Source organism: Macaca mulatta, chromosome 13 (genome assembly GCF_049350105.2).
Source record: "Macaca mulatta isolate MMU2019108-1 chromosome 13, T2T-MMU8v2.0, whole genome shotgun sequence".
NCBI classification, from domain to species: domain Eukaryota; kingdom Metazoa; phylum Chordata; class Mammalia; order Primates; family Cercopithecidae; genus Macaca; species Macaca mulatta.
Window position 1 is genome coordinate 50310701 of NC_133418.1, and position 25427 is coordinate 50336127.

The 25427-nt window shown below is 51.0% G+C and overlaps 3 protein-coding genes across 37 annotated transcripts; 2 read left to right on the forward strand and 1 right to left on the reverse strand.

Annotated features, from left to right (window-relative positions):
* Positions 1-321: 321 nt before the first annotated feature.
* Positions 322-11757, reverse strand: TTC31 (tetratricopeptide repeat domain 31). 26 transcript variants are annotated; one of them, XM_077959291.1, is made up of 13 exons: positions 11695-11757; positions 11413-11501; positions 5055-5157; positions 4709-4938; positions 4443-4526; positions 3998-4054; positions 3807-3887; positions 3204-3347; positions 2821-2872; positions 2647-2737; positions 2433-2574; positions 2125-2226; positions 322-1947 (listed from the first exon to the last, which is right to left on the reverse strand). In XM_077959291.1, exons 1-13 carry the CDS (start codon positions 11732-11734, stop codon positions 1654-1656), a joined length of 1509 nt encoding a protein of 502 aa, XP_077815417.1. In that variant the 5' UTR covers positions 11735-11757; the 3' UTR covers positions 322-1653. The 26 variants fall into 26 exon arrangements, with proteins under 26 accessions (XP_077815417.1, XP_077815416.1, XP_077815409.1 ...); XM_077959290.1 differs by having other exon boundaries at positions 322-1950; XM_077959283.1 differs by having other exon boundaries at positions 322-1950; positions 2821-2932.
* Positions 11757-21074, forward strand: CCDC142 (coiled-coil domain containing 142). Of its 10 annotated transcripts, XM_077958215.1 has the most exons (10): positions 11757-13012; positions 13287-13373; positions 13453-13602; positions 13733-13863; positions 13937-14050; positions 16453-16515; positions 19282-19396; positions 19606-19783; positions 19893-20092; positions 20206-21074. In XM_077958215.1, exons 1-10 carry the CDS (start codon positions 11932-11934, stop codon positions 20460-20462), a joined length of 2376 nt encoding a protein of 791 aa, XP_077814341.1. In that variant the 5' UTR covers positions 11757-11931; the 3' UTR covers positions 20463-21074.
* A 1221-nt stretch (positions 21075-22295) lies between these two features.
* MRPL53 (mitochondrial ribosomal protein L53) lies at positions 22296-23085 on the forward strand. The gene is given in 3 exon segments (NM_001194467.2): positions 22296-22463; positions 22563-22675; positions 22783-23085. Coding segments are annotated over 3 exon segments (339 nt in total). The 5' UTR covers positions 22296-22371; the 3' UTR covers positions 22917-23085.
* The last annotated feature ends 2342 nt before the right edge of the window (positions 23086-25427 follow it).

Genomic DNA, 25427 nt, shown 5'->3' on the forward strand with positions numbered 1-25427 from the left:
CCTGGTTAATTTTGTATTTTTAGTAGAGGGGGCATTTCTCCATGTTGGTCAGGCTGGTCTCAAACTCCTGACCTGATCCACCCGTCTTGGCCTCCCAAGTAATCTCCCTGTAATCTCCCCTGCTGGTATTACAAACGTGAGCCACCGTGCCCAGCCTGAGAAATTGCATTTCTAATAAGTTCCTGGATGATGCTGATGCTGCTAGCTTAGAAACCACACTTTGAGAATCACAGTCCCAGAACTATAGATTTTGTGAATTTCAGTACCAATTCACCCATACTCCTCTCTTCCTACTGTGGGAAGCATGACTATGTAGGACAGTTGCAGACAAAAACTGGTTTATTTAGCACCCACTATGTACCAGGCACTTGGGAGGTATTTTCTCACACTTTCGCTTTCCATCCTCACAATATCTCTTATGAGGTAGGGACTACCCTCATTTTTATAGACGAGGGAACTGAGGCTTAGATGTTGACAGACCCGTCCAAGGTGACTCAGTTGGTAATGGTAGACTTCATCCTGCTACACAGTATTTAAGGGGCCTAAACCATAAACAAGTTTTTAAAATTTGCGAAAGTCACACATAAAGGAGATGTTTCAATACCTCCTCTCTCCAGGTATGAACAGTATTGAGCAAGACCCGTAGGGCAGCAATAATCATTTATCCTGATGAATGGTTCCTCTGTGAAAGGCAAGGGGCTTGGGGGAGAGCTAAAGCCTCCTGCAGACCCACATTTAAATGAGCTGACAGTCCCAGTAGGACTACGGAGGAACCAGCTAGGGGAAGCTGCCAGGATCTTAGTGGTGAAATTAAAAGGAGATCATGATTCTTACACAGGAAGTGGTGAATTCAGTTGACCCTTGGAAAAACTGAATAAATTAACATGGGGAAAGGCTAATTACAATGCCCAATGGTGGTGTAGAGAAATAGAGTGGCCAAGGTTGTAGCAGCCTGGGCACCTGCTGAGGCCCCATTCAGCAGGAGAGCCACCAGTCAGGAGCGTGGACATGTATGGCCCTACCAGCTCTAAGCAGGAGCTGGTAAGAGACTTCCCAAATGCAACCCTTGGTGAATATTCTAGCAGTGAGAGGAGGTGAGCACCAGACCACTGAACAAGAGAGGTCAGAGTCATACACAGCTATCTGGACAGGAAATGGCATGAGGAGCTGTGAGCAATCTGGGGGCTGTGGCTAGAAAAACAGGGCATGAGCTGGGGCTGGGAAGAGGTGAGCATCTATTAAGCTGAAAGGTGGGACTCAAGACCCCTCAGCATTGTGACCCTGTTCCTGCACACCAAGCTCTAGTTGGTGAATGAGGCCCCCAGGACCAAGAGGAAGAGCAAGGCCCAGATGCTTTCTCACTGTCTCTGTTATAGCCTAAAAACCTGAACTTTCCTATAGTTCCCTTCTTGAGCCTTGTTGGGTTTTATTTTTCCTTACTGCCCCCAGAAGAAGCCTTCTGCTTGAGAACCAAAGGATGTTTCAATGGATGTGGGGCTCCTTTCTCTCATCAGAAACTTCCCCATGGCAAGAGGAATGACTGCTAGGGACATCATTAACTATGGATCTAGAGAATAAGGTCTCAAAATATGCAGTGAAGTGTCACCACACTATGTCCCCCGCCATGGGATGTATATAGGGACTGGTACCCCCTCATCTGGCCTGAGGTAGATGCTGGAGCCCAAGTCCCAGGATGTCCCAGCCCTTTGAGGAATCCTGGGGCTGGAGAGGATGGGGCCTTCTACTCTGAGTCTGGGAGAGGGGCTGGCTGGGGTGGCTTCGGTGACACGGAGGATAATGCAAGAGTGGACACAGGCCAGGGGACCTCGGAGCAGTGCTTCGAGGGCACCTGAGGGAAGATAGGCCTGAGGCTCCCAGCTCAGCATGGGGAAGTGGCTGGAGGGCCCCAGGTGACAGAGGTGGTACACAGATTCCTCTTCGCTGACCCTGCTGAGAAGGGAGAGAGAAGGGCACCAGATCCTTCTTCTAAGCAGGACAGCCCATGCCTCTCATTCCACCCATCCTTCCCCACCCCCTCCTTAGCCACCTGAGGCTTGGTATTGCAATCCCAGCCAATTCTCCCCGATACCCGCCTCAGCATGACAGTGGGCCTGGCCCCCTTACCAGTGTGAGTTGGAGAAGGCAAGAGCGGAGCTCTCGGGCTGCATCAGGCTGGGACCCACCTTTCAGAGTCTCCTGAAACACAGCAGCTGCCTCTCTGAAGCGCTTTGGTCCCAGAGGGATCAGAAAGAAAAGATTAGGTGTCAGGGTGTCAAGGAGCTTAAGAGTACCTTTTCCAAAACTGGCCCCTGCTCCTAGTACCACACCATTGTGACATTTTGGTACTAGAAGCTTATCTAGAAAGTCAACATAGACCCTCTCCCCACTCCATCCCACCCAAATCTCTCCGTTTCCAGTCCCAGACCTATTACCTGCAGTCCCATCAAGGCCTTGCCCAGGCGGAAGAGGCCCCGGGGCCAGCCAGGCAGTAGGGTAAGGGCCACTTGGGCATCAGCCAGGGCCCACACTGGCTGACCCAGCCGCTCATGGCAGAAGGAACGATTTCCAAATAACCTGATAAAGACAGAAGGTGGCCAAATGTCTGAGTCCTCAACACTGCCCTGCCCTGGCCAAGCCCCCACCTACCGGTGGTCCTGGGGGTTGAGCTTCAAGGCCTGGGTGAAGAGGACCACGGCCTCATGGTAGAAACCATTTTGAGCAAAGCTGGTACCCAACTCTGGAAAGGAAAGAGGGTGAGAAGGTTCAGAAGGGGCTACCCCAGGGAAGGCAGGGTAAGGAGGGAGAGAGAAAGGATCTCACTTGCCAGTTCCTGGCTCCGTTGTAAGGCAGCTGCCAGCAGTCCCGGAGATGCCTGGGGATAGGGTGCAAAGTCAAGCAGGCCTTGAGGTCTCAGCCTCCCCAAATCCTTCTCCTTTGTTTAAACAGATAACACTATAATTAGTATTACCCAACTCATGTAATCCTCATGACAGCCCTACAAGATGGTATCAGCCCTATCTTCCTAGAGAGGAAACCACCCGGGGTCATGGTGACAGTGACAGGGCCTGACTCCACGTCTCTTGACCCTAGGGCCAGAGAACTCCCACTGGACCCTGCGTCAGTCCTTAGATCCTGTGCCTCCCCAGCAGATCCTTGTGCCCCTTCCACGGTTCCAGCTGAAAAAGGTTCTTCAGCCACCTCACCTGTGCCTTTGGACTCTGCTGGGGCCTCTCCTTTCTTGAAGGGCTCTCTTCCTTTTGACCCATCTTCTGGAGGGGCAGGCCCCTGCCTTGGGGCTCCTGATTCAGTCCCTTCTCTCTGCGGGCACTGAGGGGCCAATCGCCAACCTTGCGCAAAGCCAGAGACACAAAAGTGCTAGACAGATCCAGTGAGTCCTGTGAACAAAATGGAAAGTTAGGGAGGGGGTGGGGATAAAGTACATTCTGGAGGAAGAGGAGGAAAATGAGCAAAGACCAAGAAGAGGCCGGGCGCGGTGGCTCAAGCCTGTAATCCCAGCACTTTGGGAGGCCGAGATGGGCGGATCACGAGGTCAGGAGATCGAGACCATCCTGGCTAACACGGTGAAACCCCGTCTCTACTAAAAATACAAAAAACTAGCCGGGCGAGGTGGCGGGCGCCTGTAGTCCCAGCTACTCCGGAGGCTGAGGCAGGAGAATGGCGTGAACCCGGGAGGCGGAGCTTGCAGTGAGCTGAGATCCGGCCACTGCACTCCAGCCTGGGCGGCAGAGCGAGACTCCGTCTCAAAAAAAAAAAAAAGACCAAGAAGAGAAAAAAGGGGTTCTTACCTCTTCTTCACCACACTGTCCCTGAACTGGGTTTCCAGGGCTGGATGGGGGGCTCTCATCCCCATCTGAGATAGCGCTGGCCTGGAAGAAAGGTGGACAGGTACACAGCTGGGATCACCTGGAGCTGTCTGCTTTCTTGGCCCTCACCTTCCTGGCACTTGGTGCTCTTAGTACCGGCCGTAGATACTCACCTTGGGCTCCCCACAGTACTGCTCCAAACGCTCCTGTCGCTTTCGTTCCTTTTGACGCTGCAATAGTAATGGTAATAATGATGTATTTTGAATACTTACTGTATGTCATCTGTTGGGCTAAGATTTCTCATTCCATCTTTGCAGCTCTATGAGACTGGCATCGTTATTATCCTCATTTTGCAGGTAAAAAAGCAGACAAGAGAGGCACCAGCCAGAGGCCTCATGTAAGGAGGCAGATTCCTACCTAGGCAGCACAGTAGGATTCCAGAACCACTGCACCAGATAGCCTGTGAGAGACCCCCCAGTCCCCGGGCCCCTTGTGTCCTCCTGGCAAGACAGTCCACTGCAGGCCATCTTGAGCTCTCTCCTGTTCCCACAAACCTTCCTCTTTCCCTCTCCCAAATCGCTTTGGCTCCCCTGCACCCTCCAGCTATGCTCTAGCCACCTTCTTCTTAAGTCGCTTCTTCTCTGCTTTCTGTTTCATGCGCTCCTCCTCAGCCACCAGCTCCTCAGCCAGGCGGTTGGCTTCCTGAAGGACGAAGGGCAGGTGACAGAAAAAGGGAGAAACAGGGAAATGGAGAGCAAACATGAAAGGGGGCAGGCAGTGCAGAAGGATCTTGAAAGGTACCAATTAGGGGAGAATATAGGGATGGGAATACGGGGATTGAAAGAACCCCGGGGGACGGCAAAGTCCTCTCCTGAGAATCTCACCTCTTCTGTCACCAGGAGCTTCTGGGGCATGGCCACCTGAAGCAGGCTGTCTGAGACACTGGGGAAGGTGGCAGAGGCAGAAGGGCTTTGAGGGCAGGGCTCAGACTCTTGGGGAGGATACAGGAAGGACTTGCGGAGACCACAGTAGGTGCCCAGTCCCTCAGCCCCCTTGCCCCCGTCACTCTGTCGAGTTGATTTCCCTTCATCATCCAAGTGGCCCAGGAGGTAATCTGTCAGGAGGGAGAAACAGACAGGAAAGAAAGAACATGAGACAGGGGTGCATCTGAGGGTCAGCCCTCCCAGGGTACCAGCCTCGATCCCTGGGCCCAGCCCCTGCACTCCCCACCATGGTGCCACAGCTGCAGCCGCCCGCTGCTCCCATCCACATGGATCCGGTGCAGGCCCTGGGGATCACTCTCCACAAGCCGTCGAAGAAAATCCACTATGTCCTGGGAGGGGGAGGGGAGGGGAGGCTGGTGTTGGGGGCAGTTCCTGGAGAGAGCGAGGGCTTCGCTGGCTTGATCTCTCCACCACGGCAGCCACCAACCAGCCATCCAGCCCAAGACTCTCACTGGCTCTGACCTCTCCCTCCTCAGCACCACAAAATCTGCTGCCCCCGGCTTTTGTAGTGAATCACTTCCCCTTGCTGCTCTCCTGCCTTCCCAAGGGTTGAGTATGGTATTCAGCCTAGCCTTCTCCACCATCCAGGATCTTCTCTCCTCAACCTGAGTTAGCCACACTGAAGCCCCTGGAATGAAGCTCTCTCACCTGCTCTTTCAGCTAGGCCCCCTGTCATATCTGCAGTATGAACAGCCCCACATAACCCACCCTGAGGTTAGCTCACACCTAAACAAGTACAGCAGCTCCTGGCTGGCTGCTCCTCTGAACCTCATCTGTTTCTCCACAAAGCTAAGCTCTGAGAAATTACTTCCCTACTCAGGGACATCCAATAATCCCCCACTGCCAAGGCCATAGGCAGCGTTGAACCCAGTTCCCAGCCTAGGATTCAGAGCCTTCCAAAAGGCTCCCAGACTGACTTTTCTAGCCCTCCTTTTAATCCTCCCCTGCTTCACTGCTGTCCTCCCTCTCACTACCAGGCTCCCTCCAGCCTTGGGGCCTTCCCCCAGCTGCTCTCCAATCCCTACTAACTCTGAGCTTCTTTCTCACCACATCATGCCTTACCTGCAAGGTCCAGTTCAAATTCTATCTCCCTTCAAACCTTCCCAGACCCTTTCATCTCCAATTATCTCTGCCCCCTCCAACTAATCTGCACCCACGTGGTCTGTGTTACACAATTTAGAACCTTGTTATTGATTGCTTTCTATTGCTCTCCTCATTGGCCAGGCAGCATGGAATTGCAAAGGGCATTGTGCTGGAGTGGAGCCACTTGCATCTGAGGTTATTTTTTCTTTTGAGGCAGAGTCTTGCTCTGTCACCCAGGCTGGAGTGCAATGGCACAATCTCAGCTCACTGCAACCTCTGCCTCCCGTCTTCAAGCAATTCTCCTGCTTCACCCTCCCAAGTAGCTGGGATTACAGACACGTGCCACAATGCCATTTGTATTTTTAGTAGAGATGGGGTTTCACCACATTGGCCAGGTTTCTTGAACTCTTGACCTCAAGTGACCCACCTGCCTCGGCCTCCCAAAGTGCTGGGATTGCAGGCGTGAGCCACTGTGCCCGGCCAACTATTTTTTGTTTGTTTCTGAGGCAAGGTCTTGCTGTGTTGCCCAGGCTAGACCGAAACACCTAGGCTCAAGTGATCCTCCTGCCTGTGCCTCCTGAGTAGATGGGACTTCAGGTGTGCACCATCATGCCCAGCTTGTCCAAGTTTTCACTCTGCCACTTCCTGGCTGTTTGATTCTGGAGATGTCATGTAACTTCTTTGGACCTCTCCCTCATTCACAAAATAAGGCAAGACTCTTTAAGACCTGGCTCACACATTCTGTGGTTCTGATGAGAGTCATTTCCTCAGGGAGTATAAGCTTCAAAGACAGGAATGATTACATTCCTATTTGCCTAATCAGGCCTAAACAGAGCAGGACTGACTGAGAAGCTTAGAAGTCAATGATCTTTTGGATTTATTGATTTAGAAGCCACAAACTTAGAAACTCCAGCATGCTAAAAAAAAGCTGTAGGCAGGACTTCAGATGATTGAGGTATACTCAATTTTCTAAACAATCTTCGATCCAAGGCTTCCCTCCGAAGACAGTCCTGGCTTAACAGCATCTCCACTTATACTGCTAGGCACCTTCATCAGTCCTATACTTAAATTCAATTTCCTGGTGGGTTTGTTTCACCTTCCTAACTGCAACATAAGCATAAATAATGAGCCAGGTGTGGTGGCGCATGCCTATAGTCCCAGCTACTTGGGAGGCTGAAGTCGAAGGACTGTTTGAGCCCAGGAGTTCAAGACTGCAGTGAACTATGATCATGCCACTGCACTGAAGCCTGGATAACAGAGGGAGACCCTGTCTCGATAAATAAATATGGCTGGGCACGGTGGCGCACGCCTGTAATCCCAGCACTTTGGGAGGCCAAGACGGGTGGATCACTTGAGGTCAAGAGTTTTAGACCAGCCTGGCCAACATGGCAAAACCCCACCTATACTAAAGATACAAAAATGAGCCGGGCATGGGTGGCACACGCCTGTAGTCCCAGCTACTCAGGAGGCTTAGGCATGAGAATTGCTTGAACCTGGGAGGCAGATGTTGCAGTAGCCAAGATCACACCACTGCACACCAGCCTGGGTGAGAGAGCGAGACTCTGTCTCATAAACATAAATAAATAAATAAATAATAAATAAATAAATCAATAAAGCATGCTCTCTGCCCCATGTTAGGCAGCCTCCTCAGGATGTGCCACTCAAATATATACTGTATTTCCTCTCTCTTCCTCCTCAAACCAGTGTAATCATCATTAAAAATAAAAAATAAAAATAAAAAAAAAGCTGGGTGCAGTGGCTCACGCCTGTAATCTCAGCACTTTGGGAGGCTGAGGCGAGTGGATCACTTGAGGTCAGGAGTTTGAGACCAACCTGACCAACATGGTGAAACCCGTCTCTGCTAAAAATACAAAAATCAGCCAGGCGTGGTGGCACGCATCTGTAATCCCAGCTACTTGGGAGGCTGAGGTAGGAGAATTGCTGGAAACTGGGAGGTGGAGGTTGTGGTGAGCCGAGATCGTGCCACTGCACTCCAGCCTGGGCAACAGAGAGAGACTCCGTCTCAAAAAAAACAAACAGGTATTTCCTTGACCTTCTACTACCTGTCCCCAAACCACAGTCTGTGCTACTCTTTGAATTCACTACATGGCCCCTACATATGATCTGGTCCCCCAATATCACTGTGAATCTTCTGCTATCTTGTCACTCTCCTCCAGCCACAGTACTGTCCTTGGAAGTTCCCACAGCACACCAGCTGTGCTCCCATCTTAGGGCTTTGCACTTTACTTTGCCTGGAATGCTCGTTCCCCAGTGAACAGCTCACCCCTTCATCCTTTTTAGATCTCTACGTAAATGTCACTTTCTCAGAGAGGACTTCTCTGACCACTCCTTTTTTTTTTTTTTTTGAGGTGGAGTTTTGCCCTTGTTGCCCAGGCTGGAGTGAATGGTATGAACTCAGCTCACCGCAACCTCCGCCTCCAGGGTTCAAGTGATTCTCCTGCCTCAGCCTCCGGAGTAGCTGGGGTTACAGGCATGCACCACCATGCCCAGCTAATTTTGTATTTTTTAGTAGAGACGGGGTTTCTCCATGTTGGTCAGACTGGTCTCGAACTCCTGACCTCAGGTGATCCGCCTGCCTCAGCCTCCCAAAGTGCTGGGATTACAGGCGTGAGCCACCACACTTGGTCTGACCACTCCTTTTAGAAGGAGAAACTTCCCAACTCCACTAGCATTCCCTATCCTCCTTCTTGCTTTTTCTTTGTACTTCTCATATTTAACATACTATGTTGCTTATTTATTTGTTCACTGGCTGCCCTCATTAGATGCTCCTAATTTGTTGAATACAAAGATTTTTGTCTGTTTGGTTTACTGCTATCTCCCAGTACCTACAACAGTGTCCAGTACATAGGTGGTATTCTGTAAGTGTGTGCTGAGTAAACAAAGAGATTGGTGAGGAGGCTATTCCAGTAGAGACATAGCCAGGAACCGTGTGTGAAGAAACATGTGTGACACAGTGAGTGTACATTTTTTTTTGTTTTTTTTTGAGACACATTCTCACCCTGTCGCCAGGCTGGAGTGCAATGGCACAATTTCAACTCACTGCAACCTCTGTCTCCTGGGTTCAAGCGATTCTCTTGTCTCAGCCTCCCGAGTAGCTGGGACTACAGGCACCCACCACCACACTCGGCTAATTTTTTGTATTTTAGTAGAGACGGTGTTTCACCATGTTGGCCAGGATGGTCTCCGTCTCCTGACCTCATGATCCGCCTGCACCAACCTCCCAAAGTGCTGGGATTACAGGTGTGAGCCACCGCGCCTGGCCGTGAGTATGGACTTTATCTTGTCAGTGATAGCAGTGGACTTGATCTGGGGAATGAAACAATCAAATGAAATAGTGTTGAGACAGCCGGGCGCAGTGGCCGGGCGTGGTGGCTCAAGCCTGTAATCCCAGCACTTTGGGAAGTCAAGGCAGGTGGATCACCTGAGGTCTGGAGTTTGAGATCAGCATGACCAACATGGAGAAACGCAGTCTCTACAAAAATACAGAATTATCCAGGCATGGTGGCGCATGCCTGTAATCCCAGCTACTCGGGAGGCTGAGGCAGGAGAATTGCTTGAACCCGGGAGGTGGAGGTTGCGGTGAGCCAAGATTGCACCATTGCACTCCAGCCTGGACAACAAGAGCGAAACTCCGTCTCAAAAAAAAAAAAAAAAAGAAAAAAGAAAAGAAAAAGAAAAAGAAATACTGCTGAGGGAAGATGAGGCTATGGATGTAATGTTTAGTTCAGGCCAGATACAAGGAGTCTTGATCTAAAGGAGTGGCAGTGAGACCAGGAATGGAAATGAGGGGCTTCTGTCAAGAGACATTTCAGAAGTAGATTTTAGTGGCTGGCACGATGGCTCATGCCTGTAATCCCAGCACTCTGGGAGGCCGAGACGGGTGGATCACAAGGTCAGGAGTTTGAGACCAGCCTGGCCAATATGGTGAAACCCCTCTCTACTAAAAATACAAAAATTAGCTGGGCGTGGTGGGAGGCGTCTGTCATCTCAGCTACTCAGTAGGCTGAGGCAGGAGAATTGCCTGAATCCGGGAGGTGGAGGTTGCAGTGAGTGGAGATGGAGCCACTGCACTCCAGTCTGGGTGACAGAGTGAGACTCTGTCTCAAAAAAAAAAAAAAAAAAAAAAAAAAAAGGCCGGGCGTGGTGGCTCACGCCTGTAATCCTAGCACTTTGGGAGGCCAAGGCGGGCGGATCACGAGGTCAAGAGATCGAGACTATGCTGGCCAACATAGTGAAACCCGGTCTCTACTAAAAATACAAAAATTAGCTGGGAGTGGTGGCATGTGCCTGTAGTCCCAGCTACTCAGGAGGCTGAGGCAGAAGAATTGCTTGAACCAGGGAGGTGGAGGTTGCAGTGAGCCAAGGTCACACCACTGCACTCCAGCCTGGGTGACAGAGTAAGACTCCATCTCAAAAAAACCAAAAAACAAAAAAACCCTGTTGCCTACTGAGAACATCCAAATCCCTGTGCTAAGTCAAAGCCTTTCAAACTATCTGCTGCCTTCTCTCCCGCCCCATCTTTTACTGTTCCAACCAAATTCTCCACTCTGGTCTCACTTTAGTAAAGTTCTCTCAACTTTTCCTTGTTTTACTGTCTTTGCTCACACCGTCCCCTCCATCTATAAAAAAATATTTTTTCTTTTTTTTGAGATGGAGTCTCCCTCTGTTGCTCAGGCTGGAGTGCAGTGGTGTGATCTCAGCTCACTGCAACCTCTGCCTCCCAGGTTCAAGCGATCCTCTTGCCTCAGCCACCCGAGGGGCTGGGATTACAGGTGCACACCACCACACCCAACTAGTTTTTTGTATTTTTGGTAGAGATGGGGTTTCACCATGTTGGCCGGGATGGTCTCAAACCACGGACCTCAAGTGATCCTCCCGCCTAAGCCTCCCAAAGTGCTGGGATTACAGGTGTGAGTCACTGGGCCTGGCTTTTTAAAAATTTTTTTAGACAGAGTCTCACTGTTCCCCAGGCTGGAGTGCAGTGGCATGATCATGGTTCACTGCAACCTCGACCTCTCGCGCTCCAGATATCCCCCACCCACCATGCGGCTAAATTTTTAAAAAACATTTTTGTAGAGATGGGGTCTCACTATGTTGCCCAGGCTGGTCTCGAACTCGTGGGTTCAAGCAATCCTCCCGTCTCAGTCTCCCAACGTGTTGAGATTACACGCACAAGCCACCGCGCCCGGCCTCCATAACATCTTTCCCCAAGGAACTCGTACCCACTCCCTAATCCTCACCTCAGAGGCCCTTGTCTGCTCAATTCTATCCACTTGGAGCATCTGTTACAGCAGGATCATCCTGCTGGTCCCCTGCCTCTCACTTGCCTACGATCCTCAAGGGCATGGCCGGAGACTACAACTCCCCAAAGCCTCCAGGGCCCCGTCTGGCGCTCACCCGTCGCCGGTTTCTGCACAGCTGATTTAAAAGAGGCGTGACCAAAATAAGCAGGACTGGGGGAAACTGGGGGTCGCTTTTACCTCTTCGCCGTAATCCTCTGGACCGAATTCCTTGCAAAGTTTGGGTACAGCAGCGACCTCCAGTGGGCAGCTGGGCCGCAGAGGGCAGTCTACAGGAAAGGAAGGCGGAGCCTCGTCAGCGGGCTTGGGATAGATGGGCTTGAGTCCTCCCTACTCCACCCTCGACTCTCCACCCTCTGCCCTCTGCATAAAATCCTACTCGAAACGTTCAGACCACAGGTGGACCCAAGAGGGGCTGCCTCTGCCCTCCTAGACCCTCTCTGGTCTTGTCATACTGCTCACCTAGCTTGATCCTCTCCACAGCCTTCGGAATCGGCGCCATCGCGTCTACAGTGACTCGGAAGTGAAAGGTAGTCTAGTATTTGATACCAGCCAAAGGGCGGGGTGGGACAGAGAAGGCGGCCATCTTTGTTAGGGGCAGAAGCCTCCCATTACGGAGTACGAGAGGGCCCATGAAGGTCCCCGCGACTCCTGGACTGGAGAAAACGGCTCTTGGAATGGGGCGAAGTCCGAGCTACGATGGGCGTTGGTCCGTGCGGGGAAGTGGGAATCGCTAGGTTCGTTCCGGACCCGCCGCTCATGGCTCAGGCGTCTCGCTCTGGTAGCCTGCCTCCACTTGTTATCGTGCCCCCGCTGAGGGCGCAACCCGGGGGCACTGGGGAGGAGCAGTGGGAGAGAAGGCGAACGGGCGCTCTTCGCGGGGAGGTTCACGGTTGGCCGGGCGGAACTTCTGGAGGGACGCCGTGGTGGCCGACGCCGGCGGGTGTGAGCGAGGACTATGAGGCTGATGCTGCGGCCTGGAGGCGAGGGCCCGCAGGTGGCGGCCCGATCCCTCCCGCGCTGCAGCGTCTCCGGGCCGTGTTGCTGCGGCTGCATCGCGAGCGGGAGCAGCTCCTCCAGGCCCGAAACTGCGCCTGCCACCTACAGGCGGCTGTGCGCCTCATGAAGACCCTGAGTCCTGGCTCGCCATCCGGCGGCCCTAGCCCCTTGCCCCAGTGGTGCCGCGACCTGCAGCTGCCCCCTTCCCAAGGGGCAGTCCTGCGAATCGGCCTTGGGGAGACTCTCGAGCCGTTGCTGCTAGCGCGCCCCATCGGACTAGCCGCCCAGTGCCTGGAGGCTGTCATTGAGATGCAGCTTCGCGCTCTCGGCCGGGAGCCTGCCAGCCCAGGCCTGTCATCCCAACTTGCCGAACTTCTCCTGGTACTTCCCGCCTATCACACGCTACAGGGAAAAACCTTGAGCCACGTCCCGGGGGCTGCACGTCCTTTCCCCACGTCCCGTGTGCTCTGCCTCTTGACGGGGGAGCGGGGTTGCCAGGTGGCAAGTCGGCTGGACGAGGCGCTCCGGGGATCGGGATTGAGAGACCAGCTCCGCAGGCGGTGCCATGAGGAGCGGGATCTGCTACCAGGGCTGCTGGGCCTGGTAGGGGGCGTGGCGGGTTCAGCCAGCTGTGGACTACGGCTTGGAGGGGCTGGAGCCTTGTGGAGCCAATATTGGACCCTGCTGTGGGCAGCCTGTGCTCAGAGTCTGGACCTAAATCTGGGACCCTGGAGGGACCTCAGGGCAACAGCGCAACAGCTGAGTCAGGCACTGGGTCAGGGTGAGTGATGGGCTTGGGTGGGCGTTTGGGAAGGCTGGGGTCTCTTCCCCCTGGCAAACTCACTCACCTTCCATCCTGAAGGCAAAGGCAGGCCCTTTAGAATGAACATCCCTGGGTTCAGACTATATCTTCTGAACTTTCAAGGCGAAGTCTTGCTTTCCACCCCAGTCCTGAGTCTTGGAGGAAGCATGCCTTCTTCCCTCATCATTGAGTGGGCAGGGGTTGTGGAAAGTGAGACCTTGTTTTCAGGCTCCAGAGTCATTTCTCCCACTAGCATCCCTGCCTCAGGAGTGTGAGAAGGAGCTGGCTTCTTTGTGTCACAGCTTACTTCATCAGTCGCTTATCTGGAACTGGGACCAAGGTGAGAAGGAAGGGGCCCTGGGGGTGACATAAATCCCAGGTTACCGCTTCCCCACCACACTATAGTCTCTCATCCTCAGGTTTCTGCCAGGCCTTGGGATCAGCTCTTGGGGGTCAGAGCAGCCTTCCCACATCCTCTCGCACTGCTGAACTTTTGCAGCAGCTCTTTCCTCCTCTCTTGGATGCCCTTCGAGAGCCCAGGTTACGACTGATTTTCTGCCAGCCTGCAGGTGAGACAAGGGGCTGGGTCTGGGGAGACAAAGCACTTGAGGATATCTCTTTTCTTTGTTCTGAAGTCTGCCTCTTCCCAAAGGTACTCCATGACCCCTAAGATACTCACTTTACTGCTCAAATCCCCAGATCCTGCGCCTGTCGCCCTAGGTCTCTGTACCCTGCAGACCACCTTGCTTTGGTTCCTGGGCAGAGCTCAGCAGTACTTGGCAGCATGGGACCCAGCTTCCTTCCTGCTCCTGATCCAAAAGGACTTACCTGTGAGTGGCTGGGGAGTAGGGAGGGGAGCAGCCTGAGCTAGGCTGAGCCCTCACTTCCTGTTTCCACCCAAAGCCTCTATTGCATGAGGCAGAAGCTTTGTCTAGCCTGGCCTCAGAGGAAAGCTTAGCTCTGGAAGTGGAGCAGCAGCTGGGCCTGGAGATCCAGAAGCTGACTGCACAGATCCAGGTGAGAACAGGGGCCTTAACAGTGGCAGTTTAAGACCCTGTGTTCTGTGCCAAGTATCAGGGGTGGGAAGAGTAGAGCATCTCAGTAACTTGGAATCTCCTTGGAGTCTCTGCTAAATTTATCTTTTTTTGCTCTGTTCATTTTTTATTTTTTGTTCTCTTTAACTTTTTTTTTTTCTCTCTGAGACAGGGTCTCACTTTGTCACCCAGGCTGGAGTGCAGTGGCACAATCTCAGCTCACTGCAGCCTCTACCTCCTGGGCTCAAACGGTCCTCCCACCTCAGCCTCCCTAGTAGCTGAGACTACAGGCTTGTGCCACCACACCTGGCTAACTTTTGTATTTTTTTTGGTAGAGATAGGGTTTCACTATGTTGCCCAATCTGGTCTTGGACCCCTGAGCTCAAGTGATCCACCTACCTTGGTCTCCCAAAGCGCTGGGATTACAGGCATGTGCCACCATGCCTGGCCCCTTTAACATTTTACTATGGAAAATTTCAAACATGTACAAATGTAGAGAGAGGTATATAATGGACTCCCATATGTCTATCACCAAGCATTTAACAATTATCAACTCATGGTCAATTTCATCTGTGTATCCCCCATCCTCTCCCCAGTAATGCCAGACTCTCGTTTTGTGATGGCACCAGCGGATCATTGCCTTGATTCATTATTTCATTAGAGGTTGTAAAGGGGTAACATTTCAATTCTCATCATTCCTACTTCATTTATGAGTTGGATTACTCCTATGAAGAAAAACTTGCCTTCATTAATGATTTGGTTACTCTTAGGTATATTTTAAAGAGAAAATTCAGGATACATGATTGCATCTTTCCCTTTACTTACCAGTTATCGGCACATTTCTCCTCTCTTAAAAGTTTAATTTGTATTTTTATTAATGCTTTGGGAGGCCAAGGCAAGAGGATTGCTTGAGGCCAGGAGTTTGAGACCACCAGGGGCAACATAGCGAGACCACCCTAAGCAACACAGACCCCCGTCTCTACAAAAATTAAAAAATTTAGCTGAGCATGGTGGCTGCGCCTGTAGTCCCAGCTACTTGGGAGGCTGAGGCAAGAGGATCGTTTGAGCCCAGGAGGCCGAGGCTGCAGTAAGCTATGATAGCCACTGCATTTCAGCCAGCCTAGGCAATACAGTGAGAGATCCTGTCTCAAAAAATAAAATAATGCATGTCTATAGTTTAAAAAGTGAAATAGAATATTATTTTATAAAACTAATGAAAAAATAGCACTTTGTTTGCCCTCACCCACCTCTGATTTCTGTTTCACAGTAGTAACCTTCATCCATGTTTGCCTGTTTCTCCTAACATTTTCTTATATACTTATGAATAAAGCCATTATATTTTCTCTTCCCCATTTTGTACATTTATCTGTTCCTATGTCGAAGATGTCTGGTTTTTGTTTCCCTGCTCAGTTTTCTCCTCTTTGCCCTGAATAGGGGCATGGCTGTAGGGTTCAGTCCTTAACTCTCTGCTTTTCTCTCTGTAGTCCTGCTTACCCACAGTGTCTTGGGTCCCAGAGTTCTTTTTTTTTTTTTTCTAAGACATAACTGCACTGTCACCCAGGCTGAAGTGCAGTTATGTGATCTTGGCTCACTGCAACCTCCACCTCCTGGGCTCAAGCAATCCTCCCACCTCAGCCTCCTGAGTAGCTGGGACCACAGATGCAAGCCACAATGCCTAGCTACATTTTTTTTTTTTTTTTGAGAAGGAGTCTCACTCTGTCACCCAGGCTGGAGTGCAGTGGCATGATCACCACTCACTGCAATCTTCACCTCTTGGGTTCAAGTGATTCTCCTGCCTCAGCCTCCTGAGTGGCTGGGATTACAGGCGCCCACCACCACACCCGGCTAATTTTTGTATTTTTAGTAGAGATGGGTTTCACCATGTTGGCCAAGCTGGTCTCGAACCCCTGGCCTCAGGTGATCCACCCGCCTCAGCCTCCCAAAGTGCTGGGATTATAGGTGTGAGCCACCCTGCCTGGCCAATGCCCAGCTACTTAAATTTTTTTTTTTTTTTTTTTTTTTTTTTTTTTTTTTGTAGAGACAAGGTTTTGCCGTGTTGCCCAGGCTGGTCTTGAACTCTTTTTAAAAATTTTTTTTTAAAACTTTTTTGGGAGGCCGAGGTGGGTGGATCGCCTGAGGTCAGGAGTTTAAGACCAGCCTGACCAACATGGTGAAACCCCGTCTCTATTAAAAATACAAAAAAGTACTGCTATGGTGGTGGGGGCCTGTAATCCCAGCTACTCGGGAGGTTGAGGCAGGAGAATCGCCTGAACCCAGGAGGCAGAGGTTGCAGTGAGCTGAGATAGTGCCATTGCACTCCAGCCTGGGCAACAAGAACAAAAACTCTGTCTCAAAGAAAACAAAAAACGAAACTTTTTTGGCCAGGTGCAGTGGCTCACACCTGTAATCCCAGGACTTTGGGAAGCCGAAGCAGGCAGATCATCTGAGGTTAGGAGATCAAGACCGGCGTGGCCAACATGGTGAAACCTGTCTCTTCTAAAAATACAAAAATTAGCTGGACATTGTGATACACGCCCGTAACCCCAGCTACTTCGGAAGCTGAGGCAGGAGAATCACTTGAATCTGGGAGGTGGAGGTTGCAGTGAGCTGAGAGCATGCCATTGCACTCCAGCCTGGGCAACAGAGTGTATATATATATACACATATATGTGTATATATACATTTATACATATATGTGTATATATATATTTGTTTTAATTAAAAGTTTGGGCCGGGCACGGTGGCTCAAGCCTGTAATCCCAGCACTTTGGGAGGCCGAGACGGACAGATCACGAGGTCAGGAGATCGAGAGCATCGTGGCTAACACGGTGAAACCCCGTCTCTACTAAAAAAAATACAAAAAACTAGCCAGGCGAGGTAGTAGGCGCCCGTAGTCCCAGCTACTCGGGAGGCTGAGGCAGGAGAATGGTGTAAAACCGGGAGGCGGAGCTTGCAGTGAGCCGAGATCACGACACTGCACTCCAGCCTGGGTGACAGAGCAAGACTCTGTCTCAAAAAAAAAGTTTGGCTCGTGACACAGCCTCAGGAGATCCTGAAAACATGTGCCCTGTTCTTGAACTCTTGAGCTCAAAGCAATCCACCTCCTTGGCCTCCCAAAGTGCTGGGATTACAGGCATGAGCCACCGCGCCCAGCCTGGCTCCCAGAGTTCTAGTCAAACATCTGCATTTGCCTGTTGGGCATTTCTACCTCAATTTACTGCTATCTACTTAAACTCAACATGCCCCAGAGCTGGTTTATCATGAGTACTGCACACAGTGACGGTCATAGAGCCCTGAGGAAGGAAGGCTATAGTGGGCATGTGGTTTACAGAAGGCTCCATACATGGCCTACTGCTGGAGATGGTGGCTGGGAAGCCTCGGAGGAGTGGCTGGGGTTACTGGAAGTGGGCAGTTTGTCGATCCTTGGGGGAGTAGCAGAGAGGTGGTCTTACCAGAGCAGAGGTTCCTTTTGTGGGTATGTTCACCGGGGTTGGGTGTGTGGGTAAAGTAGTAAGCAATTTGGCATCAAATTGTGGAGGGCATGAACACCAGCCCCAAGAATTTGGGCTTTACCTCATGAGTGATGGGGTGACATTGTAAGAGCAGAAGGGCAGTAATCCCAGCATTTTGGGAGGCCGAGATGGGCGGATCATTTGAGATGAGGAGTTTGTGACCAGCCTGGCCAACATGGTGAAACCCCATCTCTACTAAAAATGCAAAAATTAGCCGGGCGTGGTGACGGGTGCCTGTAATCCCAGCTGCTCAAGAGGCTGAGGCATGAGAAGCAGTTGAACCTGGGAGGCAGAGGTTGCAGCGAGCTGAGATTGCACAACTGCACTCCAGCTTGGGCAACAAGAGTGAAACTCCGTCTCAATAAAAAAAGAGGCATTATGAGTTTTCTCCCTGTTTGGACTGTAAGATCCCAGTGGTTCGGGGAGAGACTGTCACATACTCTGCACCTTGTATTCCCTTGGTGTTGAGTACAGAGGCTCCTAACAAAAGTCCATTGACAAAAGGGTAATTTCCTTGACATAAATAAGGAAAGAGAAGGGGGTTTGCATTTACCGGAGAAGAGAGGAAGATTTTGGATTTAGACAGGTTGTCAGATGTGCCAGGAGCCATATGGACTCCACTCCATGTCTGCCCCCCACCCAGGTCTATCCTGTCTTCAGGCTCCCTGGTATCTACCATTTCTTTACAGAGCAGCTGCCATTAACCACATTTATTGGGGTTCCTCTCCCTCAAGATGGGCTGTAGAGCAGAAACCAGCTTTATTGCTGTGTTCTTTCCCTCCAAAAACAATCTATCAAACCAAAGAAACAAAACCAGCATATAGGCCTTTTCTTGCTATATTGCTCTGGAGTGGGCTGTCAAGAATAATAATATATAATAATAATGCCCTTCAATGTAAGGACATTCCAAAACTTCCTGAGTCTCAGAACGTTCAAATAGTCATTGCTTCTGGTCTACACACAGTTATTGTCTTCCTTTTGTAGGTGATAACCAAAAGATCATTGTAGGCTGGGTGTAGTGGCTAACATCTGTAATCCCAGCACTTTGGGAGGCAGAGGCAGGCAGATCACCTGAGATCAGGAGTTCAAGACCAGCCTGACCAACATGGCAAAACCTTGTCTCTACTAAAAATACAAAAATTAGCTGGGTGTGGTGGTGCACTCCTGTAGTACCACCTACTTGGGAGCCTGAGGCAGGAGAATCACTTGAACCTGGGAGGCAGAGGTTGCAATGAGCCGAGATCACGCCACTGCACTCCAGTCTGGGTGACAGAGCAAGACTCTGTCTCAAAAATAAAAGGTCATTGTAATTCCCTTTTCTTCCCTCAACCTCTGGCCCATTGCAGATCATACAATCCCTCTCTCTGGCATGTACTATGTGTGTGTGTTGTGGGGGTGGGGGCAGGGTATGTCTTTTTCCTGAAAGCTCCTGTATAATAAAATTAACCTCAAGGATTTTCCATGTTTTGAACCAAGCTGGGGAGAGCAAGGTAATCCTAGGACAATTGTTCATAATTTGGGTCCAGACCTCTTGGAAAACCCAATGACAACTATGGCATTGCTCCTCAAAAAATGGCCAGGCATACACAACTCTGCAACAATTCTGGGGTTTTATGGATGTCAAGTTGGACATAGAGCTCCTTAGATATACAGGATCATCATAATTTGACAAGCCCCTTTTACTTTTTCCCTATCCCTACAGCTCCTGCCTGAAGAGTCACTAAGTCTCTTTTCTCAAGAATGTCATAAACAAGCCATGCAAGGTTTCAAGCTCTACATGCCACGGGGTCGGTACTGGCGGCTTCATCTCTGTCCTGGTAACTCCTCATCCCAGCTTCTCCTTCCAGGGTTCCAAGAGGGTAATAGTGTCTCACCCCTGCCAAATCCCAATTCCCCTCCACTGTCTCCATCCTTGTCCTCAGCTTCTGTTCCCTTCCCTGCTGAAATTCTACCCTCTTCTCCCAAACACTCCATTTAGGGGTTCAGTGGATCTCCACAGCCTTATATTCTGTCTTCTCTACTCCAGAACTTCCCAGTGCTCCTAGTGAGTATGCTGGTTTAGTGGTCCGTACCGTACTGGAGCCTGTGTTACAAGGATTGCAAGGGTTGCCACCCCAAGCCCAGGCCCCTGCCCTTGGTCAGGCACTGACAGCCATCGTGGGTGCCTGGCTCGACCACATTCTTACCCATGGGATTCGGTTCAGGTCAGGAGTAAAGGCGGAAGTGGCAGGGGGTGAATGGAACAGGGAAAAGGAAGGGGATAAGTGGGAGAGGCAGGAGGGTCAAGTGGCCATACTGTACCTCTGCCTTCAGCCTGCAGGGAGCGCTGCAGCTCAGACAAGACTTTGGAGTGGTCAGGGAGTTGCTGGAAGAGGAGCAGTGGAGCCTGACCCCTGATCTCCGCCAGACGCTGCTTATGCTCAGCATCTTCCAGCAGCTGGATGGAGCCCTGCTGTGTCTGTTGCAGCAGCCCTTGCCCAAGTCTCAAGTCCACAGGAGGCCCCCCTGTTGCTGTGAGTCACTCCCCTTCGCTCACCGCTTTGTGTGTCCCAAACCCCATTCTCACCATTGATCTGGCTTCAGTATATCCCCACCAGCCACCTGCCTTCTGCTTCTGCCTTACCAGGTGCTTGTCAGGAGGTCCAGACCACGGAATTGCCCAGCAGCTGCCTCAATAGCCTGGAGAGCTTGGAGCCCCCTCTCCAGCCTGGAACATCTCCAGCCCAGACAGCTCAGCTGCAAAACACACTAGAGGGAGGGGGACCTAGCCCAGAGGGCTACCTAGTGGGAAATCAGCAGGCCTGGCTTGCCCTCAGGCAACACCAGCGACCCCGTTGGCACCTGCCATTTTTTTCCTGCCTGCGAACTAGTCCTGAATCCTAAGGAGCCTGGGACCAGGAGCCAGAAAGTTAAGAGCTCCCCATCTCTAGCTGGAAAAATCCAGACATTTGGAATTACATATTAAGGAAGCCTAGAACTGGAAGCTTGGAGGAAAGCATACTGGAGAATAAGCTACAAAGAGCCTGGGCTTAAGAATCCAAGATTAGGGGCTGGGCACAGTGGCTCACACCTGTAATCCCAGCACTTTGGGAGGCCAAGGCAGGCGGATCATGAGGTCAGGAGATCAAGACCATCCTGGCTAACACAGTGAAACCCAGTCTCCACTAAAAATACAAAAAAGTAGCCGGGTGTGGTAGTGGGCGCCTGTAGTCCCAGCTACTCAGGAGGCTGAGGCAGGACAATGACGTGAACCTGGGAGATGGAGCTTGCAGTGAGCCAAGACTGAGCCACTGCACTCCAGCCTGGGTGACAGAGAGAGACTCCGTCTCAAAAAAAAAAGAAAAAAAAAAGAATCCAAGATTAGGCAGGGCATGGTGGCTCATGCCTGTAATCCCAGCACTTTGGGAGGCTGAGGCAGGTGGATCACCTGAGGTCGGGAATTCGAGACCAGCCTGACCAACGTGGAGAAACCCCGTCTTTACTGAAAATACAAAATTAGCCAGGCGTGGTGGCACAGGCTTGTAATCCCAGCTACTCAGGAGGCTGAGGCAGGAGAATCGCTTGAACCTGGGAGGCAGAGGTTGCGCTGAGCTGAGATTGTGCCATTGCACTCCAGCCTGGGCAACAAGGGTGAAACTCTGTCTCCAAAAAAAAAAAAAAAAAAAAAAAAAAAAAAAAAAAAAAAAATCACTCCAGCACCTGGAATCCAGAGTAAAGAGCAAGACCGCAAGACCACAGCCTGGAACCTGAAGGTCAGCACCCTTGGGAGGTTCAGGCCTAGTTCTCCATCACTGAAGACATCTCAGGGATAAAGAGTTGAGTGCTCGGCCGCGCGCCGTGGCTCACGCCTGTAATCCCAGCACTTTGGGAGGCCGATCACGAGGTCCGATCAAGACCATCCTGGCTAACGCGGTGAAACCCCGCCTCTACTAAAAATACAAAAAATTAGCCGGGCGTGGTGGCACACGCCTGTAGTCCCAGCTACTCAGGAGGCTGAGACAGGAGAATCGCTTGAACCCTGGAGGCAGAGATTGCAGTGAGCCGAGATCGCGCCATTGCATTCCAGCCTGGGCAACAAGAGCGAAACTTTGTCTCAAAAAAATGAAAAAGAAAGAAAAAGAAAACAGGCTAGAATGCACTTCAACTTAAGTCCTCGGAGCCAGGCTAATTCATGGGGAACTACAGAGGTGTAATAGGCATTTCTACACCTGGATCAGCCCCAAGGACTGTATTACCCTGTACTGCCCTTCCTATTACTATTTTCAGTCATTTACGAATATTAGGCTGTAGTATTTTCGCGTTGAAGCTTTGGCTATTCAGAGCTCACTGTGTTTAATCTTCAGTTACCTGAATGGTGTTTACCTTCTGGTGTGGATCATCCTGGCTTGTGTTAGTGCTCTCTCTTTGGAAGGAGCCAGGACTTCAGCTCGAGTTAGCCTAGATCTGGCCCAGCAGGGTACAGAAGGGGAAAGGCTGCAGAAAACAGGCGTATATTCGTGCCAAAAGGTTTTTGGCGCCATTTATTTATGGTTTTCACCATTGTATGAGAGGACTATTAATGATAGGTTGTATTTGCTGACCGCCTACTTTAGGCTCCCCCATGCATTGTGCCGAAACCACCTCTCTCCTTCCTGACTTCCTCCGCCTGGGCTCGGGAGCCCTGAGCTGCGGTTCGCAGGCCTACTTGCCTGCCGACGGCCGGAAGTATCTATCCCGCAGAAGCGCAGCCATTCACGGCCTAACGCAATGCGACACTTCCGCCTGCACGAGCTCTTCCGGGGTGGAGGTCACCATGGCAGCTGCGTTGGCTCGGCTTGGTCTGCGGCCTGTCAAGGAGGTTCGGGTTCAGTTCTGCCCCTTCGAGAAAAACGTGGAATCGACGAGGTACGAAGGGGAAGTGGGTAGAAGCGGGAAGTGGTGCGCCTTCCTTCAGCTGGGGCTTTAAGCCCTCAGCCTGGCGCTCACTCTGTTTTTCCACCGTAGGACCTTCCTCCAAGCAGTGAGCAGCGAGAAGGTCCGCTCCACTAATCTCAACTGCTCAGTGATTGCGGACGTGAGGCACGACGGCTCCGATCCCTGCGTGGACGTGCTGTTCGGTGGGCTTGGTGGAGAGACGGGCAGGAGGGGACAGCAAACAGCCCGCGCGCCCCTAAGCCCCAGCACTGCCGTCCCTCCCTATCTGACTCGTTTGTTTCTTCCCCAGGAGACGGGCATCGCCTGATTATGCGCGGCGCTCATCTCACCGCTGTGGAAATGCTCACTGCCTTCGCTTCCCATATCCGGGCCAGGGACGCGGCGGGCAGCGCGGACAAGCCGGGCGCTGATACTAGTCGCTGACAGCGTCAGAGAGACCAACAAGATGATTTTAGCGTGGACTAGGACACTTAACCTAAGAAGAGTTTCACTTAATCATTCAAATCACTATCTGGAGGGCCGCGGAGCGCAAAATAAAATGTAAAACCCTGCTACCACAATGTTTCTGGAACAAGACTAGATCAGGGAGGTGTCTGGATGAACCTGGATTTATTTCACTTTCTTACTATCATCACTTATTGCTTAACCCTTTTGAATTTGGCTTCTGGCTTCTCCTACCACTCACTCAAGGTACTTTTGTTTGTTTGTTTGTTTTTGAGACAGGTCTGTTTCTGTCACTCAGGCTGGAGTGCAGTGGCATAATCATAGCTCACTGTAACCTGGGCTTAGTCGAGCCTCTCGAGTAACTGGGAAGCTGGGACTACAGGCACGTGCCACCAGGTTTAGTTAATTTTTAAGTTTTTTGTAGAGAAGGATTTTCGCTGTTTCCCAGGCTGGTCTTGAAGTTCTGGACTCAAGTGATCCTCCCACCTTGGCCTCCCAAAGTGTTGGGCGTGGGCCACTGTGCCCAGCCCTCTTACTTTTACCAAATCCAGTGTGAAAGAACACTGATAGGCTGAGCACGGTGGCTCACATCTGTAATCGCAGCACTTTAGGAGGCTGAGGCCAGCAGATCACCTGCTTGGAGAAATCCCACCTCTACTAGAAAATACAAAAAAATTATCTGGGTGTGGTGGCACAAGCCTGTAATCCCAGCTACTCGGGAGGCCGAGAGAGGCAAGAGAATCGCTCAAATCCAGGAGGTGGAGGTTGAAGTGAGCTGAGGTCACACCACTGCACTCCAGCCTGGACAACAGAGTGAGACTCTGTCTCAGAACACACACACACACACACACTGACAGTGTTGTTTTTTCAGCTCTTGTCTTTCTATCCCAGTTCCATCTGTCACTTGTTTTGGCGGGGGGTCTTGTCCTGTTCCATGGGCTGGTCTCTAGCTCTTGGACACAAGTGACCCTCCTGCCTTGGCTTCCCAAAGCCCTGGGATTACAGGCGTGTGCCACCAATGCCTGGCCACATCGACAACTCTTTTGTTTGTTTTTGAGACAGTCTCACTGTCACCCAGGCTGGAGTGCAGTGGTGTGACCTTGTCTCACTGCAGCCTCCGCCTTCCGGGTTCCAGTGATTCTCCTGTTTCAGCCTCCTGGGTGGCTGAGATTACAGGCATGTGCCACCACTCCTGGCTGATTTTTGTATTTTTAGTAGAGATGGGATTTTGCCATGTCAGCCAGGCTGGCCTCAAACTCCTGACCTCAGGTGATCTGCCCCCCTCAGCTTCCCAAAGTGCTGGGATTACAGGCATGAGCCACTGCGCTCGGCCTGCAACTCTTAATTCACGCATTTGTGGAACTTCTCTCCCTCTTGGGTCCTTTTTCTTTAGAACTACACAGGTGTTCTACCTTCATTCTTTTTCTCTATTTTTTTCTGGGGCATCTCATCCTCTTACACAACTTGAATTACACCTTCTGGGGTTAAACTGTTTCTTTTGGTTCTAATCCCAACTTCTGTGCATAGTCAGGTTACCTGCTACCAATTCCCTCCAAATCCCACCAACTATCTTTGTCTAAAATAGAATTGATAATCTTACATACACATATACTTGCCTCTCTTCCCTGACTTACCCATTCCTTTTTAAAAACAGGCACTTCATCTACTCAGCCACCTGGGCTGGAAACCACAGTGTTCTCTAGTTCTGCTCCTTTCTGTCTCTGCATATCTGGTCACTCAGTTCAGAATATTCTGTCTTTTAAAAACGTGCCTGAAAGTCGGGCAAGGTAGCTCATACTTGTAGTCCCACCTACTCAGAAGGCTGAGACAGGAGGATCTTTTGAGCCCAAGAATTCAAGGCTACAGTGAGCTATGGTTGCACCACTGTACTCTAGCCTGGTGACAGAGCAAGATACCGTCTCAAGAAAAAAAAAAAAAAAAACTTCTGAAATGATCTCTCCATTCCCATTCACTCTATTCATCATTATTGCCTTCTGCTACCCAGTCTATTTCCTAAACATTTTTGCTGCCACTTAATTTTATCATTCCAAAGCATGCGATTGGTTTTATCTCTCAGTACTCCCTGTTTAAGAAAACAGTGCCGGCTGGGTGCAGTGGCTCACGCCTATTATCCCAGCACTCTGGGAGACCAAGGTGGGTGGATCATGAGGCCAGGAGTTCAAGACCAGCCCGACCAACATGGTGAAATCTCATCTTTATTAAAAATACAAAAATTAGCCAGGCATGGTGGTGGGTGCCTATAATGCCAGCTACTCAGCAGGCTGAGGCAGGAGAATCGCTTGAACCCAAGAAGCGGAGGTTACAGTGAGCCAATATTGCACCACTGCACTCCAGCCTGGGCGACAGAGCAAGACTCCATCTCAAAAAGAAAAACGTTCCTAAAGTGTTTTTCATACTTCCTCAACACTCATTAGTGTGGACCATGCAATCAATTTAGGGAGTTCAACCATTCTTTTTTTTTTTTTTTGG

Coding starts and splice junctions, on each gene's coding strand:
- CCDC142 (XM_077958215.1), top strand. CDS start 11,932: ATGGGCGTTGGTCCGTGCGGGGAAGTGGGAATCGCTAGGTTCGTTCCG. Junction 13,374..13,452: donor TATCTGGAACTGGGACCAAG/GTGAGAAGGAAG, acceptor TCTCATCCTCAG/GTTTCTGCCAGGCCTTGGGA. Junction 13,864..13,936: donor TGATCCAAAAGGACTTACCT/GTGAGTGGCTGG, acceptor TTCCACCCAAAG/CCTCTATTGCATGAGGCAGA.
- TTC31 (XM_015112692.3), bottom strand. CDS start 11,734: ATGGCGCCGATTCCGAAGGCTGTGGAGAGGATCAAGCTAG. Junction 3,888..3,997: donor AGTACTGTGGGGAGCCCAAG/GTGAGTATCTAC, acceptor CCTTTCTTCCAG/GCCAGCGCTATCTCAGATGG. Junction 2,227..2,432: donor AGGCCTTGATGGGACTGCAG/GTAATAGGTCTG, acceptor CTGGGACCAAAG/CGCTTCAGAGAGGCAGCTGC.